The sequence below is a fragment of the Geotrypetes seraphini genome, chromosome 9, assembly GCF_902459505.1.
Source record: "Geotrypetes seraphini chromosome 9, aGeoSer1.1, whole genome shotgun sequence".
NCBI classification, from domain to species: domain Eukaryota; kingdom Metazoa; phylum Chordata; class Amphibia; order Gymnophiona; family Dermophiidae; genus Geotrypetes; species Geotrypetes seraphini.
The window spans coordinates 144,758,214-144,781,641 of record NC_047092.1 but is presented as its reverse complement, the minus strand read 5'-3'; the positions used below and the strand labels follow the sequence as shown (position 1 = coordinate 144,781,641).

Below are 23,428 nucleotides of genomic sequence, written 5' to 3'. Positions count from 1 at the left end.
GGGTAAACTAGATGAATAATTGTGGTCAAGGTCAAGGTGCATTTCTTTGACGATATCACAGATCAGTTAAAAACACCTCTCTTATCCAGACTGACACCTGAAAAAACTGATTAAGTAGATGAACTGCCAATGCTGTTACACTGGAACTCTTGAATGATGCTTAAAGGTCTAAAAGAGTTTTAGAAATTTTAATGGCTGTGCAAATAGATTTTATACACTGGCAAATGAGTACCAATACGGATGAATTATATAAAAATAAATATGGAGAGGCATTTTTGATAGGACGTCTATGTCAGACTTTGGACATTTCTCGCAAGATGTCCAAAGTCAGGGGCAGAGAAACAGCCATTTCCAAAACCAGCAAAACTGTTAGACGTCTAAATTTATTTTTTCAAAAATTGCCTATTTAGACATCTTGGCAGCCATTTTCGATCACAAAAATGTCCAAGTTTAAAACATCCAAAGCCAGACCATTTGGTTGTGGGAGGGGCCAAAATTGTAATGGACTGGCCACATAGACATCCCAATAGAGCAGTGAATTTCATATAAAGGGTGCCAGATGTACATCTTACCCATAACCCCTTATAATTTAAGCTGAGCCTTCTAAAGCTCCCTTAAACCTACTATACCAGGAGTGAGCAACTCCGGTCCTCAAGGGCCGGAATCCAATTGGGTTTTCAGGATTTCCCCAAATAAATATTGAAAGCAGTGTATGCAAATAGATCTCATGCATATTCACTGGGGAAATCCTGAAAACCCGATTGGATTCCGGCCTTCGAGGACCGGAGTTGCCCTTGTCTGTACTATACCCACCTGTCTCTCACTCCAATATGGCTGTAGTAGGGATTTGGTGAGCTTATACTTTCTGCCATAAAAATAGTGTTTAAAGTGGCTTATAAACCCGGGTCCTCCTCTCTATGGTATTACTAGCCCACTCACCAGGATACTTAAGATGCCTATGTACAGATGTACTAAGTCTTCCCATAGCAGGTGCTGCTGTTCTAGAGATAGGTATGTACTGTTTCATTCAGATCTTTGTGGGGTGAGAGGGGGTTAGTGATCACCACTGGGGGAAGATTATTACTTAATCCCTCCAGTGGTCATCTGGTCAGTTTGGGTACCTTTTTGGCACTTAGACACTTTTAAAACAGGTCTAACTCTTGACATCTAAGTTCCATTCTGGACATCTTGGGAAAGGTCCGATTATCACTGCAAGATGTCTAAATGCTAAGCATGGCCATAGCCCACTCATAACATGCCTCTGACGTGCCCCCTCGAACCTTGGACTCACAGTGGCTAATACACCTAGCAAGAAATCCAGAAAGTCTGTTTCGGAAATAGGCACTTTGACATTTTTCTTGCCAAAACATCCAAGTGCCGATTTATGCCACTTTTTGGACATTTTAGTGTTTTGAAAATGCCCCTATTTCCTAAAACTGCTAGAGGGAAAAATAAACTTCAATGCCTCCAATTTTGAGAAGAAAACTTCATATTATAAGACAATGCCAGGAAAGATCTTAATATCTTAATTACCGTATTGAGTGAGTATCGTATTGGGTACCGTATCTTAAGATCTTAATTACCGTATTAGGACAGACCAAAAGTTCACCAAGCCCAGCAGCCTGTTTCCAACAATGGCTATTATAGATATTTCTTCATCTCTACTAGGGCAAAGCTTGCGCTTAGTAACACAGCTTACATATACTTTATGATCCTGATAAGTATAATTACTTAAAAAGAAATCCCATAAATTATAAGTCACTTAAAAATATGAATCTAAGAACAAATTTGCTTATAACTGTGCTCCAACTTCTAACAGCAATCATAATTTGCAGAAAAAGATTTTCATTGGATCACTCAACTATCAGGGCCAATAATTAGCAAATAACTTGACAATCCTTGTTAAACATTTAAAAAGGAGTTCTGATTGCTTTTCCTCTAAACCTCTGTCATCTAGAAAATTGGGGGTCTAAAATAAATAAGATTGGGTCTAAAACTCTTCAAGCATTCAACTGAGCTGCTAACATGAAAAACAGAGAATGGATGCTGTTGAATCTGAATCACAGGACTTTTAAAACTATTCACAACTGGTATAAAAATGAAGCTGTGTTATGAGTCAGACAGGTGAAGAAACAGACTGTTTTGATTTAAACACCATCATTAAAAATCTAAGTTGTCAAACCTGTCCAACATGTCACTTATAACCACTGTTTCAACAAAACATACAGACGTCTTTTGCAGCTGCAAATTTCCATATTCATGTGTTTTTAGGAAACAGCAATATTGGTAGATTCAGTATTACTTTTTATTTTAGGCCCAAAAAGGGAGGATAAATTTAACAATTGTGCTAATTCAACTCCTTTGGATCTATTGTGCATTTAATATATTTACATACTCCACTTTATTTTAGTATTTTTGAGCAAGATGGAAATGGCTTTGACCTATGATAACTATAACCTCAACTATTCAAGATTCTCCAGACTATATATAATATTAACAACTTTATTTTTATATACCGCCATACCAGAAACAGTTCTAAGCGGTTTACAGGGGAAGAGAGTATATACAGACAGCGACATTACAGAGAACTTTCAAAATTACATTGGCATGTTAAGTTTAGTCAGGTTTATCTGGAAGTGTTTTGGAAGTACATCAAGGTTGAAGTAGGGTCAGAGTAGTTTGTCAAAGATATAAATTTTGATTGACTTCCTAAACATTTGGTACGAAAGTGTGTTTGAGATGAAGTTGGTCAAACATTTGTTCCATTTGCCTGCTTGGAATGATAATGTTCTATCGAGGTATCTCTTATAGGTACAGCCCTTTAGGGATGGAAAAGCGAACAAGTAGGTACTGTGTGTATTAGTTGTGCCTGGGAATTCAAATTGGTGAGACAGATAGGTTGGGGATGAACCGCTTCCAGTGAAGTTTTTTGTAATATGGGCTTACATGGTCTGATTTCTTGAGGCAATAAATGAGACGGACTGCAGCATTTTGGACAATTCTGTCATTTGATGGTTTTCTTGAGAGATCACAAGTATATAATACTGCAGTAGTCTAAGGTACTTAAGATCAGGGATTGAACCAGCAGACGAAAGGAGAAGAAATAAAAGTAATGTTTAATAATAATAATAATAGTTTATTTTTATATACCACCATACCCAGGAGTTCTAGGCGGTTCACAATCAATCATTATACATACAGTACAAATAGATATTTAAAATTGAAATCATCTAAAATTTAATCAAAGTTAAAATGGTACAAAGTTTCCATAAGCCAAAAATAATCATATACCACAGATCAAGAACAGTATATGTAAGCAATTAGCCCAACCTGGGTAGACAAGGATAATTCTAGTATGCGAGACACACACAAAAGCTTCAAGCCTTATAAAGAAATGATGGGGAGGGAGATGATATTTTACAATAGAAGACTCAAATTACTTGACTTTTGTAGACTTATGTGTACACTTCTACCCAATCACAGCATTCCGTCACAAAATATTTCATACCAAAATTGCTTTAGGAACTTAGCCTTTGGAGTATATTATAATATCATATCCTAACATTATGCAAGATAGGAGTCTGCAAGAGTGCAGTTTTTACTTAGGCTGTGCACCTCCAGAACAGGTATAGCGCACTGTTGTATGGGCATATATAATACTATAAATTACGTTTAATATCTTCCTGCTTACCCAGCAAATATGAGAAAAAGGAATGTGCAGCACGGACATTTTAGGAAGGTAGGAACTGAGGACTGAATGTAAGCAGCAGAATAGCTTACATCTGGTGTATCAAATCTCCACAACATATTGCTTTCTAATAAGTTTGGATAGACTCTAGGGCAGGTTTTCCCAAACTGTGGATCACAAGCCCAAATGGGATCATGTGCACTATTTGGTGTTGCGACCCAGCTCAAAATACATAGGTGTGTCATTTTTACGCATTTCTATGGAGTCACCGGCATCACTGTGGTTGTGATCATAGGGCTGCGGGCTGCTCTAGGGAAAGATTCAGAAAAAGAAGGTTTCTTAAAAATTTGCACTGCAGGTCTAATGCAAAATCTCTGCAGCTCAAAATTTCAGTAGTAAGAGCTGTACAAAATGATTAGCATTTTAATGATCAGTTAAAATATGATTACACAGAAAGAGGAAGACGGGCAAAAATATCTAGAAAAATTACGAGAGACTGGTTGAGTAGTCAGGAAAGCAAAAATTCAAATGGAAGAAAAAATTGCTGAGATGGGAAAACAGGGGGACAAGACTTTTTTTTAGATATATTAGTGATAGGAAGACATGCAAAAGTGGCATTGTGAGACTCAAAGGTGAAGGGGAGGAATATGTAGAAGTGAAAGATAAAGCTGAATTGCTTGATAAGTATTTCTGCTCTATGCTAACAGGTGATGCACTGGAGGTGTGGTAGACCCTGATCGATTTTCAGAGAATTGTCTTTATAAGGAGCTAAACTAAAACTGGACAAAGTGATGGGGCTGGATGCTCCGCTAACTGACCTTTTCAATGCTTAGAATTTGGAGTGGTACCAGAGGACTGGAGAAGAGCGGATGTGGTTCCTCTCCACAAAAGTGGAAGTAAGGAAGAAGTAGGGAACTACAGGTCAGTAAATCTGACTTCTGTGGTAAGCAAATTAATGGAAACACTTTTAAAATAGAACAGTGGCATTTCTAGACTCCAGTGAATTACAGGACCACAGGAAACATGGATTCACTAGAGGTAGGTTTTGTCAGACAAATCAGATCAATTTCTTTGACTGGATGACCAGAGAATTGGATAGAGGATGTACGCTAGATGTGGTGTGTTTAGATTTTAGCAAAGCCTTTGACAGTGTTCCACACAGGGGTCTAAATAAGCGGAGTGCCCTCAGTATGGGCCCCAAAGTGATGGACTGGATCAGGAACTGATTGAGTGGAAGGTGACAGAGGGTAGTGGTCAATGGAGATCACTCTGAGGAAAGGGATGTTACCAGTGTGTGCCTCAAGGTTTGGTTCTTGGGCCTGTTATTTTTTACATTTTTGTAAGCAATGTTGCTGAAGGGCTGTCGGATAAGATTTGCCTCTTTGCGGATATCAAAATCTGCAATAGAATAGATACTCCTGATGCTGTGAACAATATGAGGAAGAACTAACGAAGCTTGAAGAATGATTTGAAATTTGACAGCTAAGATTTAATGCTAAGAAATGCAAGGTCATGCATTTGGGCTGCAAAAACATGAGGGAACGGTACAGCTTAAGCAGTGAAGAACTTTTATGCATGAAAGAGGAATGAGACTTGGGTGTGGGGTGTGATCATATCTGATGATCTTAAGGTGGCCAAGGTTGAAAATGTGATGGCAAAAGATATAAAGATACTAGGGTGTATAGGGAGTGGTATCGCCAGTAGAAAAAAGGAGGCATTGATGCCATCGAATAAGACTGGTGAGAGCTCATTTAGACTATTATGTGCAATTCTGGAGACCGCACCTTCAAAAAGATATAAACAGGATGGAGTCGATCAGTGGTCTTCATCTTAAGGCATATGGGGGACAGACTTAAAGATCTCAATATGTATAATTTAGAGGAAAGGTGGGAGATATAATAGAGACATTTAAGTACCTACATAGCATAAATGCGCATGAGGCGAGTCTCTTTCATTTGAATGGAAGCTCCGAAATGAGAGGGCATAGGGTGAAGTTAAAGAGGTGATAGGCTCAGGAGTAATCTAAGGAAATAATTTTTTTTTTTTTTAACCAGAAAAGGTGGAATCTCCTGGTAGAGGTGGTGGAGACAGATTGAGTTCAAGAAAGCACGGGACAGGCACATGGGATCTCTTAGGGAGTGTAGATGATGGTGGCTGCTGTGGATGGACAGACTGGATGGACTATTTAGCCTTTATTTGCCATCATGTTTCTATATTTTAGTCACTATGTTAAAATCTCACTTGCACAGATGATCATTCCCTCTGCCAAGCCACTTCTAATGAGTTAACATACCATATATACTTGAATATAAACCGATCTGATTATAAACCAAGGTGACTCGACCCTTTTTCCCCCAAAAATAGGATGAAAAAAGTTGACTCAAATATAAACTGAGATTAGAAATTTGGGTGATCCTGGTGAGAAAGTCTACATAGACTAGTCATCTTTGCCATAAGTCTAGTGCAAAAAATACCAGAAATATCCACCTTTCTATTATCATTGCTACTGTTACTTATCATTTCTATGGCACTCCAACACATTCACAGCAATTTCATCTCAATACTGCCTTTGATTCTAGACTGGGAAGAGTTTGCAGCCTGAAAAGATGAGTTCCTGATGCCTCCAGCAGGTTTCAGACTCAGCCCTGGACAGGAAACTGCCAAGGGTTGAGGGCTATTTAGTGGAAATTGTAGAGGGAAATGCCCTGAAATAACAGGGTCAGGGGAGATTATAGGCCTAGAAATAGGGGAAGAACCTACTAAGAGAATTATTCTAGAATGAAAGGATAAGGACAGAGACAGAAGATGACGTGACTGCAAGTTAAGACGGTGGTAAAATTGCCTTTAAGAGAGAAAGGGCAAGGCAAAGAAAAGCAACACTTAGCAAACTGAAAAGGCTTCCCCTTCTTATTCCTTCTTCCAAATAAAAACAAATACCAAACTGGCTGGTTGTAATCCAAAGGTTTGTTTTTCTCACCCAGCCATACTTCCTTGGTCCCTAATGGGTGTAGATATAAGACCTTCTTAGATAGGACCCTAGCATTTCAAACTGGTAGGCAACAATCTTGGTTAGGTAAATGTATTCAGCAAGCTACGTTATCCTATTGCAGTTTTTGGAAATTAATTAAGACCACTTTGTTCGATAAGTTTATTACTTAGTGAGTTTTATTACTGAAATTCTATTTTACAAGTATTTGTATTGTTTACTGTATTATTGTATTTCACTGATTGTCTAGCTCTTTTTAGTGTAAACTGCCTAGAACTTTTGGTTATGGCGGTATAAAAGAATAAAGTTATTATTATTATTTGTTTGCAGCAGATCCTCCATGCCTATCCCAGGCTTTCCTGAGTTGTTACTGTTTTGCCTTCCACATCTCCTTGGTCAGCATTACACACACCTACTACACCATCATAAAAAATATATTCTGATTTTATTCCTAAGTCTACTCCACTGGAACCTCAGATCTCATTCTAATATTTCTGCCTGGTACTCCTCTCCTCCCCCCTCCAAAGCAATAAAAACGATTACCTTGGCTGGCAAGGCCCCACCAGTTGAAGAGTCCTCTGTGGAGTCCCTTTGAGCAGTCTCATCCCCATGGCAGTAAGCAGCACATTTCCAGTTGCCAACACTGGCACTGCCTTGCCTCCAAGCATATTCAGTTCAACCAGTTAGCTTGTTGCCACAACACCGAAGGAAGCTGTTACTTGACAGTGTATGCTGAGCTGGTGCAGGGCCTTGAGCATCTGCACATGCTCAAGGCCTTCAGGCTCAAGCCTTCTCTGAGATTCTCAGAGGGTGTGGGAGCCAGCAGGCTTTGAGCACGCACAGATACGCAAGGCCCCTGCACTGGCCCATGATAGCACTGAAGTTAGTTTGATTGAGTGCCAGAGCTGGCAAAGAGAATGTGGTGTCAGCAGGGAGGAGTGCAGGGTGGTGCATATAGGAGAGCAGTGCTGGTCATCAGGAGGGCTGCAGGAAAGCAGCACCTGTCATCGGTGGGGCGTGCAAGTGTGCAGCGACAGTCACTAGGGTGGGGGGCACGGTATGAATGAAGGAAAACAATGGGCTGTCATTAAAAAGGGAGGATAAAAGCACTGGCTATCTGGTGGACTCAAATATAAACCGAGGCCCAAAAATCTTGGTTTAAAGTATATACAGTATATTTACAGTAAATGACAAACAGGAAAGTTGAGACTTCCAGTCACCACAAGACTGAAGGACACTCAAGCACCCTTGCTCCCATTACACATTCAAAAGCAGGGTAAGGAGGTGTGACACTTGCAGCATTTCAGAACCTTAGCAAAACTGTTTGGAAGCAGGAAATGATGCCAAAATACTACAGGAGGTTTGTACATGTTGACGGCATGAGATTCTATTACTCAAATACGTTTAAAAGCAGTTGATTCAGCATTTCTCATCTTTTCACTATTTACTTCTCATTATGGCTCTAAGCATATGCTCATTGCTGTCTTATTCCAGATTCCTACAGAGTTACTAAAAATTCAGGTTCTTTAATAGTGGCTGAGCCACTCTTGTTTGTGGCATCTGAAAAATTGTGAGAAGGAGAGTATTCTATTGCATGCAAGAAACGAAAGTTGGCAAAAAATGAAATCTGTTAAACTGGAGTTTATATAGTACACATACATATATATAGTTCATATACATACATATACATATATATATTTTGCACATTCCCAGAGTGTGGTTGTGTATCAAAGAATGCCATCAAAGCCCCCAGTGTCGCATTTTACACATATAATAAACATAGTGTAATGCCACCACCAGCAGACATTCAGAACAAATATTTAAATCTGGACCATATATAATATTTCATGTGCTGTAATCTGTGTTTTCCTTTCTTCTCTGCTACAATACTATATATAAATTACACAGCAGCACACACCTCCAACGCTGATTTGATCTATTAACAGAGTTTCAATATACATAATTTCACATCAACATCCTTTTTGTGTTAAATGCCACAAGAAGAAAAAGGCCCTTAAATTACTCATTTTTTATGTACAGTAATCCTATCCTTCTATACACTGCCCTTTACAAAGCTCCAGACAGAATAATAAGAGGATTGAGGGAACAGATTTAAAAATGTGAGCCTTCTAAAACCATTCTTAACTGAGGAAAATCCACACTATGTTCTGTATAATGATGACTTTTTTTTTTTTTTGGGGGGGGGGGGGGGGTAGGGTAAGGGAAAGAAGAAATAAAAGACAAGTGGTAAAAAAGGATAGATACAGGTTTTACATATTAATATTTTGCTAATTCTGTCAGTTGAAGATTATGTACGCTGCTCAATATAACAGTATACACAGAAAAGGAGGAACTGTACTCTTGGCTATTATTTTTTCCTTTTTGGTCTCAAATGTTGAGAGATCACAGTTCAAGTAATTTCCTATTTGATCTGAGCTCACTGCCATGGGATATGAAGGGGGTGCATCATTTTCTGCCATACATTCGTTCAATGTCAGCCTGATAATGCGTTTTAAGCTCTTTCCGCTTCAGCTTGAAAGCGTCTGTGACAAGACCGGTTTCAGGGGTCCAGGGCTCAGGGCTCAAGCGAATTTTTCGTGGAATTTCAAATTTTTCCAGGGCAGCTAATAATAAAAACCAAAGAAAGCAAATCAAAAGATAAATCAAGTCAAAATTCTGGCAAACTGGTTTCCCTTTGCAACATTTACTCATAATGGAATTCTCTACAACTATGCAGCGCAGAATTCAATGCAGACCTTCCAAGTCTCCCTTGGCCCAGGCCATCTCTTACACTCCTATTAAGCCAAGCCCTTCTGCTCTCCTTCCAGCTTCTGACCTGCACCCTCCCCCCACACGGTCTGGCCTCCCTTATTCTCTCCAACTCCCCGTGTAGATCCAGCATCTCCCGTCCCCACATGCCCTCCCAAAGCAGCAGCGGCTGGCTAGCTGGCAGAAGCAGCGCTATTAACAGATTGTTTGTGGCTGGCCTACCAGGTTCTTTTTCCTGCTGCATCATCCATCTACAAGAAGTGATATCATAGATCAATGATGTGGCAGAGGAAAGGCCCTAGCAGGGCCGGCCGCAAGCAGCCTGTTCATATCATTGCCTCTACCAGCCAGCCACTGCTTTGGGAAGTACTGCAGGTAGGGGAAATGCTGGTATCGATAAGAGTAAGTGACCCAGACCCAGAGAGAGGGGAGAGGAGGGGACATGAATGCTGAACATGTGTGTGTGTTTAGGGGGTGGGTGGGGGGAGGAGAGTGACCCAGACCAGAAAGAGGGGTGGAAAGGTAGGAAGGGAGGAAGACATGCTTGGTCAGTGGAGAGAAGGACAGAGAGATGCCAGACCATGGGGATGGGGATTCTGTGAGTGAGCAAGTGATGTGCTGGGCTCACAAATGGGGATGAGGGGGATGGTAGAAAGAGGAAGAGAGAATGACCCAAACCAAAAGGGGGGTGGAAAAGGATAAAGTAATTCTTAGCCAGTGGAGAGAAGGAGCAAGAGATGTCCAACCATGGGGGCCAGAGAAGAGATTCAGGGTATGAATGAGAGAGGGGAAGTATTTAGAAGATACAGAACTGCAGCTGGCGTGACAGAGAGGGAACTGAGGAGGCTGGAGTCTGAGAAAGGAAAAGGCAGGAAGGAATTTCAGGCCTTAGGGTGAAGGAGGTTCTATGCAAAACACTATAAATAAACTTTGCAGAATTTTAAAATATTGTGTGCAGAATTCTACCAGGAATAAATATTAAAAACTGAGGCAAGCACTTCAGGATGGATGAAAAAAATAAGACAGCTATTTGTATAAATTCTATCATTATTCAAATACAACATATTGCTGAAAACAGATTTTGGAATAAGGAACAGTAAAATAATCCTTTGGAGGTGGTTCTCCTGTTTTGTTGAAACCCTCTGAAAACTGTCCAGGAAAACATAGCTGTATAGATTTGCATTATCTGAAGGGTTATACTTTTGGTGAAAAATGTGCGTAAATTTTGAAAATGTAAAAAAATTATGCAGCTATGGCCTCCTACCGTCTCTCACCAACACTGTTGATCCCTGCATGTACTTTTGTTTTGGGAACGGTTGAGTCATTTTCAGACAGCCTATTTACACTGGTACGAGTGGCTTTGAAAATTGTCCTCACAACATTGAAAACTACAGGAAATGCAAATCCACTCTCATACAAAATTAGCAGATTTATTACCTAATACCACAATTAGCTATAGGTTGACACTGCACCATGCCTAGGTGCACATTACCCCAAGTCTTCTGAATATTGAGGGATACGGGAAATTCGGGTCTCCAAAAAGGAGTACCTAACTGGCCCACTGCGTGTGCAGATCACCGGACTAGATGGACCTCGGTCTGATCCGGTGAGGGCGTTTCTTATGTTCTTATGAATACTGCTTTCGGTGGTATAAATTAAAAGCAATTGTTAAATTATGAGATAACCGGAATAGAGCTAGTGAAATGCAATATATGTACTTGTACATTGTCTGTACAGTTCAGCGCTTGGCCTTTAGTCGTGTGGCTGCCACGAGGTCAGAAACATGGACGCTCCATTGCAAGATTGCACCATTGAAGAACAATGTGCAGTAATGCGCTTCCTTTGTCGGGTCTGCTATACAAATTGGATTCGATGTTAGGGTCTACTATACAGATTGTATTTAATATTATAATTTTCCATTGAGAATATTTATTGTTTCATTGTGTTGGAATAAATCCTCGATTATTTTATCTCTGGTTGATGTGTAATTTTCCTTTCTCACTTTTTTCAGATCTATTGTAAAACACAACAGCAAATGGATTCCTCCTGGGAACACAAATCCTCTAATACAAACATTTGAGAAATTGGTATGGAAAGATATCCCTCACAATGAAGCAATTAAGAGGCTTGGCCAGGAAACATCTTTGTCATTAAGCCATCAGACAAAGATTGAGTGATGGTATTAATGGACATGGCTGACTATAAAGAGGAGTGTTGTAGACAACTGGGAGATTGCACTATTTAAAACTAAGGGGAAAGCAAAAACTGCACCATTCTGTAGTACAGATCTGACAGACACTACCTAAATTACTTATGGCTATGTGATAGGGTGAAATTCCTATCCCAGGCAAGCAGAAGGAGCCTGATGCAGTTGAAAGAAAGAACTAATCTGCATAACATCCTGAAAAGACTGCTGGGAGCTGTTCATTCACCCTGAGGAACAATGGTGCTGAAAAGACAGGTCACAAGCAGAGGGCAGAGAAAACCAGGAGCTCCTTCTGGAGCCAGGTGATCCTCAGGAGAAGGAAAGGTGGCTTCAGTCTAACTCCTGGTAAGCCCAGTACTGGCCGGTGCTGACAGGAGACCCGGTGTAGTAGAGGTGCTGACCATTGCTGACAGGGGGCATGGTGCAGGAGACAGAGAGAGAGAGAGAGAGACCCTGCCCTTTATTGCCTACCTGGTAGAGCTTGGAGGGACAGGAGAGCCCTCAAGCTTGATGACGAGTAGAAGGCCCAGAGAGAGTGGCTGAGGGAATGGAGAGTCCTCTGACAGGGTCACAGAGTTTGGCAACCAGACAGACCAGTAGTAGCCCAGAGTGGGTCTATGTGATAGAGCATGAAGGGACTAGAGTGCCCTTGAGCTTGACAACCAGGGGAGGGACAATGAGAGGGCATCTGAGTAACCTGGAAAATACTCAGAAAGAGCGCCTGAGGGGCTAGGGAGAGTCCTCAGCAGAGTACCTGAATGATCGGGGGAGTCCTTAGGGAATGACTGGTGACCAGAGGGGATGTGGAGAGACCAGTGTACCAGAGAGGTTCGGGCTGACAGTGGCTGGTGGAGAGACCGGTGCTGAGCAGCAAAGGAATCTGATGGACTAGCTGGAGCCAAAAGGACTGTAACCAGAGGGACCAGCGGTGTCCAGAACCCATGGAGACACGAGATGCTGGCAACCAGAGTGACCAGTAGGGCCCAGAGTGACCAGAGGGACTGACTACCAGAATGTCTGGAGATGACTGGAGTGAGTGACCAATGGCAACCAGAGGAACCGGCAATGGCTGGAATGATCTTTAAATGGCCTGAGAGACCAGGAAGGTCATGTGAAGAACTGAACAGTGCCTGGAAGACTAGGAGATCCTGGGTATAGGAGAGGTAAAGGGCAATGACCACTTGACCTATTCATAGGCTATACCATTGCAAAAAAATGGAGCTTCTTCCAAAGAATGTGCAATCAAGATTTTTGATTTAGTAATTAATAAATCTGGCATGTCAAAGCAGCTCCTGATTGGTGTAGTCTGACTTTTGTACCAGGAAGAGGCGTTTGAAAAATACTGAGAATGATTTTCAGCATCTGCTGGTGCCCCAGCTGCCCTCTCTGCCTCCAATCAGCTCCTAAACCACATTTGCGGTTTTTCAAAATTCGCGGGTGAAAATGTAAAAAGGTGTAAAACTTTTCCACCGCTTCTGGTGACACTGCATGTTTTAGATGCAAAATTATTATAGTATTAAAGTACAAAGCCCAGAGAAACGATGGGACTCATTTTCAAAACACACAGACTTACAAAGTTCCATAAGTCTAAGTGATTTGAAAATATGTCTCAATGTTTACTATCACAAAGACAACTAATGGTAATAATTCATATATCTCACCTGAAGCAGAAGACTCTATCATCACCTTTAGCACCTCATTTTCTATTTCCCGGTTGTTGCAGAGCTCTTCCAAGGTCCCATTAACTCCTTTCCTTTTTGCTAGTTCTAGTAGCTCCCTTTGACTTGGCACAACAAATCCAATGACATAACTTTGGTCACTGCAAAGGACAAAACTTTGTAAATATTATGCTTGTGATAGAGGGCAGACCAAGACAGGAAAAAACTGAAGTTCTCCAGATACAACTCAGAAAAGTGACCTGCTCAATGTCATTATTGTGAATTAACACCCATTGCCTATCCGTGTATTTTTAATTAAATCAGTAAAACACTGTAGCAATCTACTTCTATAAAAAGTACAAGGAATCCAGACAAAAATCTTTGATATCCTTGAACTAGAGTTAAAAACTGCAATACCTTTTGTGGGGAGCCAGGATCTACTACTGTACAGTGGATTTAACCAGCATAAGTAACCAAAAAAGCTGACTAATACGTTTTAGCTATTAAAATGGCAAAATAGAAAGTGTTTTACTTTTTATATATTTTGAATAATGCAGACTAATGGAAAAATCTGAAACATTTCATTTCTAGCATAATGCTGTTGCCCAAGACATAACACCTTAGAAGATCTTTTCCGTTTTCAATGTAGACAGAGCTTTCTGAAATCGCAGATACTTCAGTTGCACTTTCATTGGGTTCTGGAAAGAGGTCAGCTAGTCACTTTTCATACCTGTTTGCATATGCACAGATGTTATCTATTAATGACATATTCTTCAAAGCAGACTCCACTTTGGCAAGTGACACATACTCTCCTGCCTGCAGCTTTACGAGGTCCTTTTTACGATCTATTAAAAAGCAAAAGCAGTTAATTTCCAGAAATGAAACATTACAGGTTAAATGTTAGTACCACAGAGCGATCATAAATTGTGTCTAAGTGCATCTAATGTACATTTTTGCCATTTATATCAAGTTATCTAGATTGTTGTTGGTATTCAGTTTTTTGTGGGGAGTTTTTTTTTCTACAATCTCTGGTGCCTAAGGCAGTGCCAGCTTCCTGCTATTATGGGCACTGTTAGATAAATTGCTGAAAACCCAACAACAGAACAGTGGAGGTCTTCTAAAAGGGTCCTTTATTAGCAATTGTTCAGATAACATGGGATAGCACACTGCTACTGCTTAAGGGACTTGTTTCAGCTATACTGCCTGTATCAGGAGTCCAACTATAAATCCAAATGTGTATATTTAAGATGTAAAGGGTAATGCAGAGGAAGATGAGCAGCTCACAAGCTAGACTGAACACCAGGGTGTTAAAGGTTCCATACTGCATATTGTGATGTGTACATAACCCTTTACATCTGAAATATCCACATTTTAGATATGTTTGGACTCCTGATATAGACAGAATATCTGAAACACAATCTGTATCAAGCAGCAGTGTGCTTTCCCTAGCTTTAGGCGGCGTATACATTTTAAAAATAAATAAATATGCTTGGCTGCACAATGGTTATTTGGTCATCTCTACTGTTCTGTTGCTGAAAACTCTACATTTCCAGAAATCTGTTTCCCTTCTCAGTACTGCTCTGCTACAGCTGATAAGAAAGCCTCTGTCAAGTGCCAGAGACTGCAAAAAAAAAAAAAAAAAAATTGTAAACAGAAAACCAAAAACCCTACTAATTAAACAGTTAATAGATTACTCCAAACGATCAATGGTAAAGTATTTCTAATCACTATTACTGGTGTCCTATTAGTTAGTGACATAACATGTAATTAAAATGTAGTTAAAATCTATTATCTATGATGTTGTGGTAAGGATGACACTTATTAATACTTTGATCAATAAAGATGGCTTAATAAGTGTTAATATATATACTATAAACTCATCATAGGTGGTACCTTATAACAATGTCTGCGTAAATGTGTCAAGAATTATTATATAAGGGCAAAAGCTAAAAACAAAAGAAAACATTCTGTTGAAGAATAGCATGCTTTATTTAATATGCATCGTTTAGGTGGAAGCAGTAACCACAGAACAGCCTAGGAATCCATACATTTTGGGTTCATGCCCTCTCATAACATTTTTAATGAAGGAATTTCTTTCATGCTAGTGATGCTTTGGAAATCAAGATGTAGAAATGGTTGGCAGTACTGCAACCAAAGCTTGTCTGCCCCAGCCATGTTCTGATGACCAGAATGTGTGAGAAATGTGCACTTAATATTCCCTGGTCAGTAACACAGAATAAAAAGTAATCAATAGTACAGATAAAACATCTCAGGACAGACTGCTAAATAGCTGCCACTATCTGTAGGAAATTCAACTTCCTTCCATGTAGTCCCCTGAGAAGGTCTCATTGTATTCTGAAAGATCATATGTACATGCTTTTACTTTTATAAGCTAACATACAAGTGCTTAGTAGTTTTTAAATCTGGCTACAGAACATATTGCATAAGATCCTGAGACTGAAGCAATTCAATTAGCCAACCTAGATGGCAACAAACCTTAATATATGCACAGCTTTAATGTTCAGCTTTCCCTAATCATACAGTATATAAATAGATGAGATTTAACAGAAAGGGGTTCTGCTTCAAAGTGTACGTATAAAAAGCTACTAGGTTTGCAAATATTGTGATGAAATAATGGAAGATTAGGTTTTTACCTTCAATAACAATCTCTCTATTGGTCCCTGTAGGATAAAACAAAACACAAAGCAAAAGCAAGGAAGCAAACCCCACGAGAAACTAACAGAAAGGGAAAAAGTGGGGATGAAACTGTACACATCAACCAGATAAAAGTGCACAAATACTTATTTAAAAAGTCAATAAAACAGTCTATCAAATACTGAATGCAATATTTGATAAAGACTGTCTTATTGACTTTAAATAAATATTTGTTCACTTATTTTATCTCTGATTGATGTGCACACTACAGTTCCATCCCCACTTTTTCACAGTTCGTAGTCATTCGTGTGCAAGACATCAGTGTGCCGATATTGCAGCGCAGACAATTTGGCGCAAGACACCAGCGCGCCGGTGAAAAAGTTACTTTGAAAGAGCTCCGACACAGGGTGTGAGTGGGGAACCTCCCCAGTTTACTTCAGAATCTTCCCGCTGCTGTTGGGGCGGGGGGGGGGGGGGTAGAGTAAACTTAACTTTTTTCTGATCTTTTCGGAAAAAGTTAAGTTTTCTCTATGATGGGGGGGGGGGGGGTTGTACCCACCCACCCCCAACGGCAGCGCGAAGACTATAAAATAAAGTGGGGGGTTCCCCCCACACCCCCTGTCAGAGTTCTTTAAAAGTAAGTTTTTTGCCGGCGCACTGGTGTCTTGCGCCGAATTCTCCACGCTGCAATGTCGGCATGCTGATATCTCGCGCGCTTTTGTCCCGTCACCCTTTTTCACTTTGTCCCTGTAGGATTCCATACTCTAGGTGTTCAATCCCTTCCCGCAATCTGGGAGTTGCAGAAATCCAAACACTTTTCTGAGCATGTGCTCCTTCTACCTTAGAGAGTTAGAGCCCACTGTTCAGTCCCAAAGCCAATCAACCATACTGGAACAAATTCATGACAAAAAGGGGGCAAGGGGGAACCTCCCCGGCTGCAAAAAACAATTTCTGTTATGGTCTGGTTTGCAAAATATGAAAACAAGTAATAAATAGCCAACACGGAAAAACATTGAGGAACAATGTAGAACTAACCTGCCGTGTGCGAGCTTCCTGGCCCAAGGGAGCGCTTCTTTTACCCCCTCGGCAATTCACATATGCCTCTGCCTTGGCATTGTCTAAGAACACTCGCACCACTTTATGTTTATTGTACATTTGGTATCCCACTTAATGCAAAAGGTCAAAGTGACTTTACAAATTGAAAAAGAATAAGAACATATAATATAACATTACAAAATTAATACAGAGTGGGCTGGAGAATGAGTAACACCAGCCAAATAGTCTGAAGCTCCAGAAGATTGATCGACCAACGCTTCTGATGTGGAGTCCACTGCCCCTGAATGGAACGGTCCCTGCAGTGAGCACCCCAACCCGACAGGCTGGCATCCATCATGAGAGTGATCCTCTCCGTGATCTGAAGAGGTTTGCCTGGCGGAGAGCCTTTCGCTGAAGCCATCAGAGCAGACCGAAGTGAATTACGCTGCAGAGACCACAGAGAGGAAGGACTCATGTAGAGGGCGCATGTGCACTCTGGTCCATGGGGCTGCCTCCAGAGAGGTTGCCATGGAACCCAGCACCTACAATAATGCCAGGCTGTGGGAACCGGAAAATCCAGGAGATCTTTGATTTGTTTCTGAAGTTTCTGTCTGTGTGACTTGGGAAGAAACACACATTCCTGCAGGATGTTGAAGAAAAGGCCCAGATACTCCAAGGTCTGCAACAGCGTCAACTGGCTCTTCTTGAAGTTGACAATCCAACCCAAGCATTGGAGCAGACACCACCATCTCCACCACACTTCTGTCAAGATGGAGCCCAGATCAACCAGTCGCCCCAAGTAAGGATGGACCTGGACATCCTGCCTGCAGAGAAAGGTCACTACAACTACCATTACACCTTGATGAAAGTGTGGGGCACTGTTGCAAGCCCAAAGAGCAAAGCTGCAAACTGGAAATGCTTTTGCAGAACATAGAAATGGAGAAACCTGTGATGCTTTGGGTAGATTGGAATATGGAGGCAAACTTCTGTGAGATCCAAGGATGCTAGAAATTTCCCGGGAGAGACAGCAGCTATGACTGTGTGCATGGTTTCCATGTGGCAATGAGAAATCTGCAAGGAATGACTGACTCAAGATCCAGAATGGGTCTCCAGTCCTCTGAGCCCGTCTTTGGCACAATGAAGTATAAGGAGTATCTGCCTAAGCCCGATTTGACATCTGGAATGGGCTCTACTACTCGGATGTCCAAGAGACGCTGCAGGAACTCCTTCTCCAGCTAACCTGCCGGAGAGTCCAGAAATAAATCCGGAGGCAGACAAAAGAAGTCTGTCTTGTGCCCCTCCCAAATGATGTCCAACACCCATTGATCCGAGGATATTCAAACCCACTCCTGGTAAACAGAGAGCTAGCCCTGATATGAGGAAGTCTCACCTGACTTCTAGCATCATTGGAACTTTTTTGGAGCAGCAGCGGCATGGGAGCCGGATGCCTGAGGATGTCTAAAATTGGAATTATTGTAATTAGGGTCAGTATCCCTGGGAATATCTTTGGGTGGAAGAGTCCGAGGATGATGTAAAATACTATGGTCCCCTCCCAAAGTCCGGTGAGACTAGTTAACAGGAAGAGACTTAGGGTGGCGATCAGCAACACAAGCCATGAGGTCATCTAGACCTTTCCCAAAAAGAAGCTGACCCTTGAAAGGAAGTCTGCTTAAAGTGGCCTTGAAGGCAGAGTCCCCAGCCCAATCACGGATCCAAAGAGTCCAGCGTGCCAACACAGTGTAAACCAAGACCTTACTGAGATCTCTGATGAGATCATAAAGGACATCCGCCACATAATCCACACCTTCCATCACTAGCTGGGGACAAGCATCCTCCTCCACAGAGGGTACCCGATGCAATCTCGTGTTACAAGCACACGCTGCAAAGGAGCCTGACACCACAGTCAAGATACCTGAAAACGCCTCTTCAAAAATCTTTTTTAAGATAATGTCCACTCTGCAATCCTGGGAGTCTAAGCATTACACCCCCATCACTAAGGAGGACACAGACTAATCCAACTTGGGCTGCTCAAAAAGCTGTTGAAAATCAGGAGTCAGTGGATAAAACCTAGCCATAGCTATAGAGAGCCGGAAATAGCTTTATGGGGTATCCCAATGCCCCATCACCAAACTGATAAACTGTGGGTGGGACAGAAAAAAGGAGGTCAGCACATTAGAATGAATGCTGAGACATAGAAGGGTACACGACTCAAACAAATGGTACTGGAGCCCACTAGAAACCAGGCGATACTGGACCTGGTACTCACCAATGGAGACAGTGTCACAGAAGTATCGGTAGGCGATACGCTGGCCTCTAGCGACCACAACATGATATGGCTTAACCTCAAGTGGGGTTTCTCTAGATCAAATACAGTGACGAGAGTCCTCAACTTTAGAGGCACAGACTTCGAACGCATGGGAGATTTTGTCCATCGGGAGCTGCAAAACCAAGCACAAACTGACAACGTGGAGAATATGTGGTCGACTCTGAAATCCACCCTGCATGAAGCAACAAATCACTACGCAAAAACGGTCAGCAAAAGTCGGAGAAACAAAAGACTCCAGTGGTTCAGTACTGAAATTTCGGACCTCATTAAGGAGAAGAAAAAAGCATTTATTGCCTACAAACATTTAGGAAAGCAGGAGGCAAAAGAACACTATCAGGACAGGTCTAAAGCTGTCAAGAAGGCAGTCAGAGAGGCCAAGCTCCGAATAGAGGAGAATCTAGCGCGGAACATTAAGAAAGGGGATAAATCCGTCTTTAGGTATATTAGTGACAGGAAAAGAAACAAAGATGGGATAGAACGACTCAGGAAATCGGACGGGAATTATGCAGAATCGGATTCCACTAAGGCCGAACTACTAAATGAATACTTCTGCTCGGTTTTCACCTGTGAGGAGCCGGGATCCGGTCCACTTTTACGGACAAGGGAAAGCCAGAAAGACCCATTTCAAGACTTCAAGTTTACGCCCAGTAGCGTCTACTGCGAACTTTCAAGACTCAAAGTAAACAAAGCTATGGGACCAGACAACCTACACCCCAGGGTGCTCAGAGAGCTGAGGGAAGTCCTGGCGGAACCATTATCTGTGCTCTTCAATCTCTCCCTAAGCACGGGAAGAGTCCCCTTGGACTGGAAAACAGCTAACGTTATTCCACTCCACAAAAAGGGCTGCAGGACAGAGACGGCGAATTACAGACCGGTAAGTCTCACATCCATAGTATGCAAACTCATGGAAACACTGATCAAACAGAAACTTGATACAATCCTGGATGAAGAAGATCTACGTGATCCCCATCAACATGGATTTACCAAAGGCAGGTCCTGCCAATCAAATCTGATTAGCTTCTTCGACTGGGTAACAAGACAACTGGATGCCGGGGAGTCCCTGGACGTAGTGTATTTGGACTTCAGCAAAGCTTTTGACAGCGTCCCTCACCGTAGGTTATTGAACAAGTTGAAATCACTGGGATTAGGGGAAACACTAGCTGCATGGGTTAAGGATTGGCTGAACGATAGACTTCAGAGAGTGATGGTAAATGGTACCCCATCCAAAACATCGAATGTGACCAGTGGAGTACCACAGGGCTCGGTCTTGGGTCCAATCCTATTCAACATATTCATAAGTGATTTGACCCAAGGGCTCAGAGGAAAAATATCATTGTTCGCCGACGACGCCAAACTGTGCAACATAGTAGGTAAAAGCACTATGCCTGACAATATGACACAGGACCTACTACTATTAGAACAATGGTCATCGACTTGGCAGCTTAACTTCAATGCTAAAAAATGCAAAGTGATGCACCTGGGTAAAAGAAATTTGTGCAGGACTTACACGTTAAATGGTGAGACCTTAGTTAGGACCACGGAAGAACAGGATTTAGGAGTAATCATTAGTGATGACATGAAAACTGCCAATCAAGTGGAAAAGGCTTCCTCTAAGGCAAGGCAAATGATGGGTTGTATCCGTAGAGGTTTTATCAGCAGGATGCCAGAGGTCATAATGCCACTGTACAGATCCATGGTGAGACCTCATTTGGAATATTGTGTTCAATTCTGGAGACCACATTACCGGAAAGATGTGCTGAGAATGGAGTCAGTTCAGCGGATGGCCACCAGGATGGTCTCGGGGCTCAAAGATCTTCCGTATGAAGTAAGGCTGAATAAATTGCAGCTGTACTCACTTGAAGAATGAAGAGAGAGAGGGGACATGATCGAGACATTTAAATATATCACGGGTCGTATCGAGGTGGAAGAGGATATCTTCCGTCTTATAGGACCTTCTTCCACCAGAGGGCATCCGCTGAAAATCAGGGGAGGGAAATTTCATGGTGACTCCAGAAAGTATTTCTTCACTGAGAGGGTGGTCGATCATTGGAATGAACTCCCACGGCAGGTGATTGAGGCCAACAGCGTGTCAGATTTCAAAAATAAATGGGATATTCATGTGGGATCTCTAATGAGGTAAGGGCAGGGGGTGGTGAGCAAAATCAAGGAGAAGGGTCAATAGAGTGGGCAGACTTGATGGGCTTTGGCCCTTTTCTGCCGTCATTTTTCTATGTTTCTATGAAGGTTGAGCATCCAATTTAAGCTCTTTCAGGGCATCAGCAATGAAATGGTGGACAGACACTTAAAGTCTGTGGATGGTGGGGTCCTCACCCAAATCCGGAGGCTCCAAGATATCATGCTGACTAATCCCGGTAAAGGTATCAGCAGGATATAATAGAAACAGTGTCAGGAAATAGAATAGGCATAATATCTGTATGATAACTAATGCAGTCCAGAACAGAGGTAGCTGGATAAGAGGGCTCCTGCACAGGGGATCTCTGGCACCAGAGTGGCCGGCTTGAAGGAAGGTGACGAGCAAGTTAGCTACGTCAAAGTAGTTGCGTTCGAAGTATACACTTTCCAGAAGAGCCGATTGAAATTTGGGTAAAATTCACACCCTTTAGCTACTACTGGGTCCCACTGAGGTAATCACACCGCACAAAAGGAATTCCCAGACTTGGGTACAGACGTTTGGCACCAGGGTCCAAAACAGCCTCTGGGTGAGACTTTTTGACCTCATCACAGACCCAGGCCGGCTCCCTAGCACTGAAGGACCCGGAGGAAGCAAAGCCCGAAGCTCACACTCTATCCCCCAAGTATGCTGCGGTACAAGGATGCTGTCTTGATGCCAATATGGCGCAATCCAAACATGTAGTCAACAGATATGGGGCTGAGTCCATCTCAATTGATTTTCAACAAAATCGAGGGGTATTGAGGCAGAAATGAAGCTTAGAAAAAAAAAAAGATAGATATAAATCCAAGATGGTCACCACGAGTGAATTTGAACCAAAAGCGGTAAAAATGAACACTTAAAAAAAAAAAAAAAAATTGCGGTTTGGGGATGTGGGAGACCTGAACTCTTATCCTCAGAAACTCTATTAAAAAAAAAAAAAGTTTTACAGAGTTCGACTGACCACCCCTGAAGCTCCCTTAGGAAATAATGGAGATGTAGTCACAATCTCTGAAGTGCCTGCCTGCCAGCTCTTTACACTGCAGCTGAATGGAGGAAAAAGATTTTCTGCCTCAGAACTACTCCAAAATGACCAGACTTGAAGATCTTTTGACTGCCAGTTGGATAGATTCCAACTGTAACCTCCGCCTCCACACAACCTCTTCACACTACTAGGGGACAGGAAATGCAGCCTGCACCCTGAAACCCGGAGGTACTTTTACACAGGACACATACAATCTGCGCTTAAACCACTGACCAGGTCAGCAAGCAAGACAGCTCCCAGGGGAATGAACCATGAGAGTCTGAGAAGGGTAGCACACAGCAGGCTGGCTCCACAGGCTCACAGAAGTTTCTCTGTGAAGCAGCAGTCCGGCTCCATGGAACTGCATCCTTTCTTCCGGCAGAGGACACTGCAAGGGGTCTCATGGCACCAAAGCCACTGAAAAAAAAAAAGAACTTTAAGTGACCAAAATAAGAAAAAGATGCAGAGCAGATCAGAAGACTTCTACATGGATTGCTTACAGAAATTGAAACTGCAGGGGGCTCTCTCTCTCTCTAAGGTAGGAGGAGCACGTGCTCAGAAAAGTGTTTGGATTTCTGCAACTCTCAGATTGCGGGAAGGATTTGAACACCTAGAATCTGGAAGGGACGTAACAGAATGGTCTTATTGCATAAACTTTCATCTAGTAAAATAATGCCAAAATATTAATGAAAAGGGGTTATCTTTTACAAAATTAATAATGTATTCTGACTATCACTTGAAACATACAAGTTAATGCCACTGGACTTAGAAATAGGTGACAAGATTTTCAGTTGCCAATAACTGAAAAGGCTGAAAAAAGGTGATCTAGCTGCTTCTAGTCAAACATTTAGCAACATTTCTAATCCAACATAAAAAACATTTTAACTGAAACTAGGAAACAATTAAAGTGT

General features: G+C 41.8%; 2 protein-coding genes across 2 annotated transcripts in view; both read right to left on the bottom strand.

Moving 5' to 3' along the window:
* Window positions 1-8,690, bottom strand: part of KCNE4 (potassium voltage-gated channel subfamily E regulatory subunit 4) — a 65,561-nt gene extending 56,871 nt beyond the window's left edge. Inside the window, exon 1 of the mRNA XM_033957808.1 lies at window positions 7,218-8,690. The gene's annotated coding sequence lies outside the window, so the exon portion shown is untranslated. The remainder of the gene's footprint in view (window positions 1-7,217) is intronic.
* A 185-nt stretch (window positions 8,691-8,875) lies between these two features.
* ACSL3 (acyl-CoA synthetase long chain family member 3) overlaps window positions 8,876-23,428 on the bottom strand; it is a 192,159-nt gene continuing 177,606 nt past the window's right edge. The window contains exons 13-15 of the mRNA XM_033957807.1: window positions 14,038-14,152; window positions 13,311-13,468; window positions 8,876-9,298 (exon numbers count right to left, since the gene is read on the bottom strand). Of these exons, the coding sequence (XP_033813698.1) occupies window positions 9,141-9,298; window positions 13,311-13,468; window positions 14,038-14,152 (431 nt within the window). The 3' untranslated portion in view covers window positions 8,876-9,140. The remainder of the gene's footprint in view (window positions 9,299-13,310; window positions 13,469-14,037; window positions 14,153-23,428) is intronic.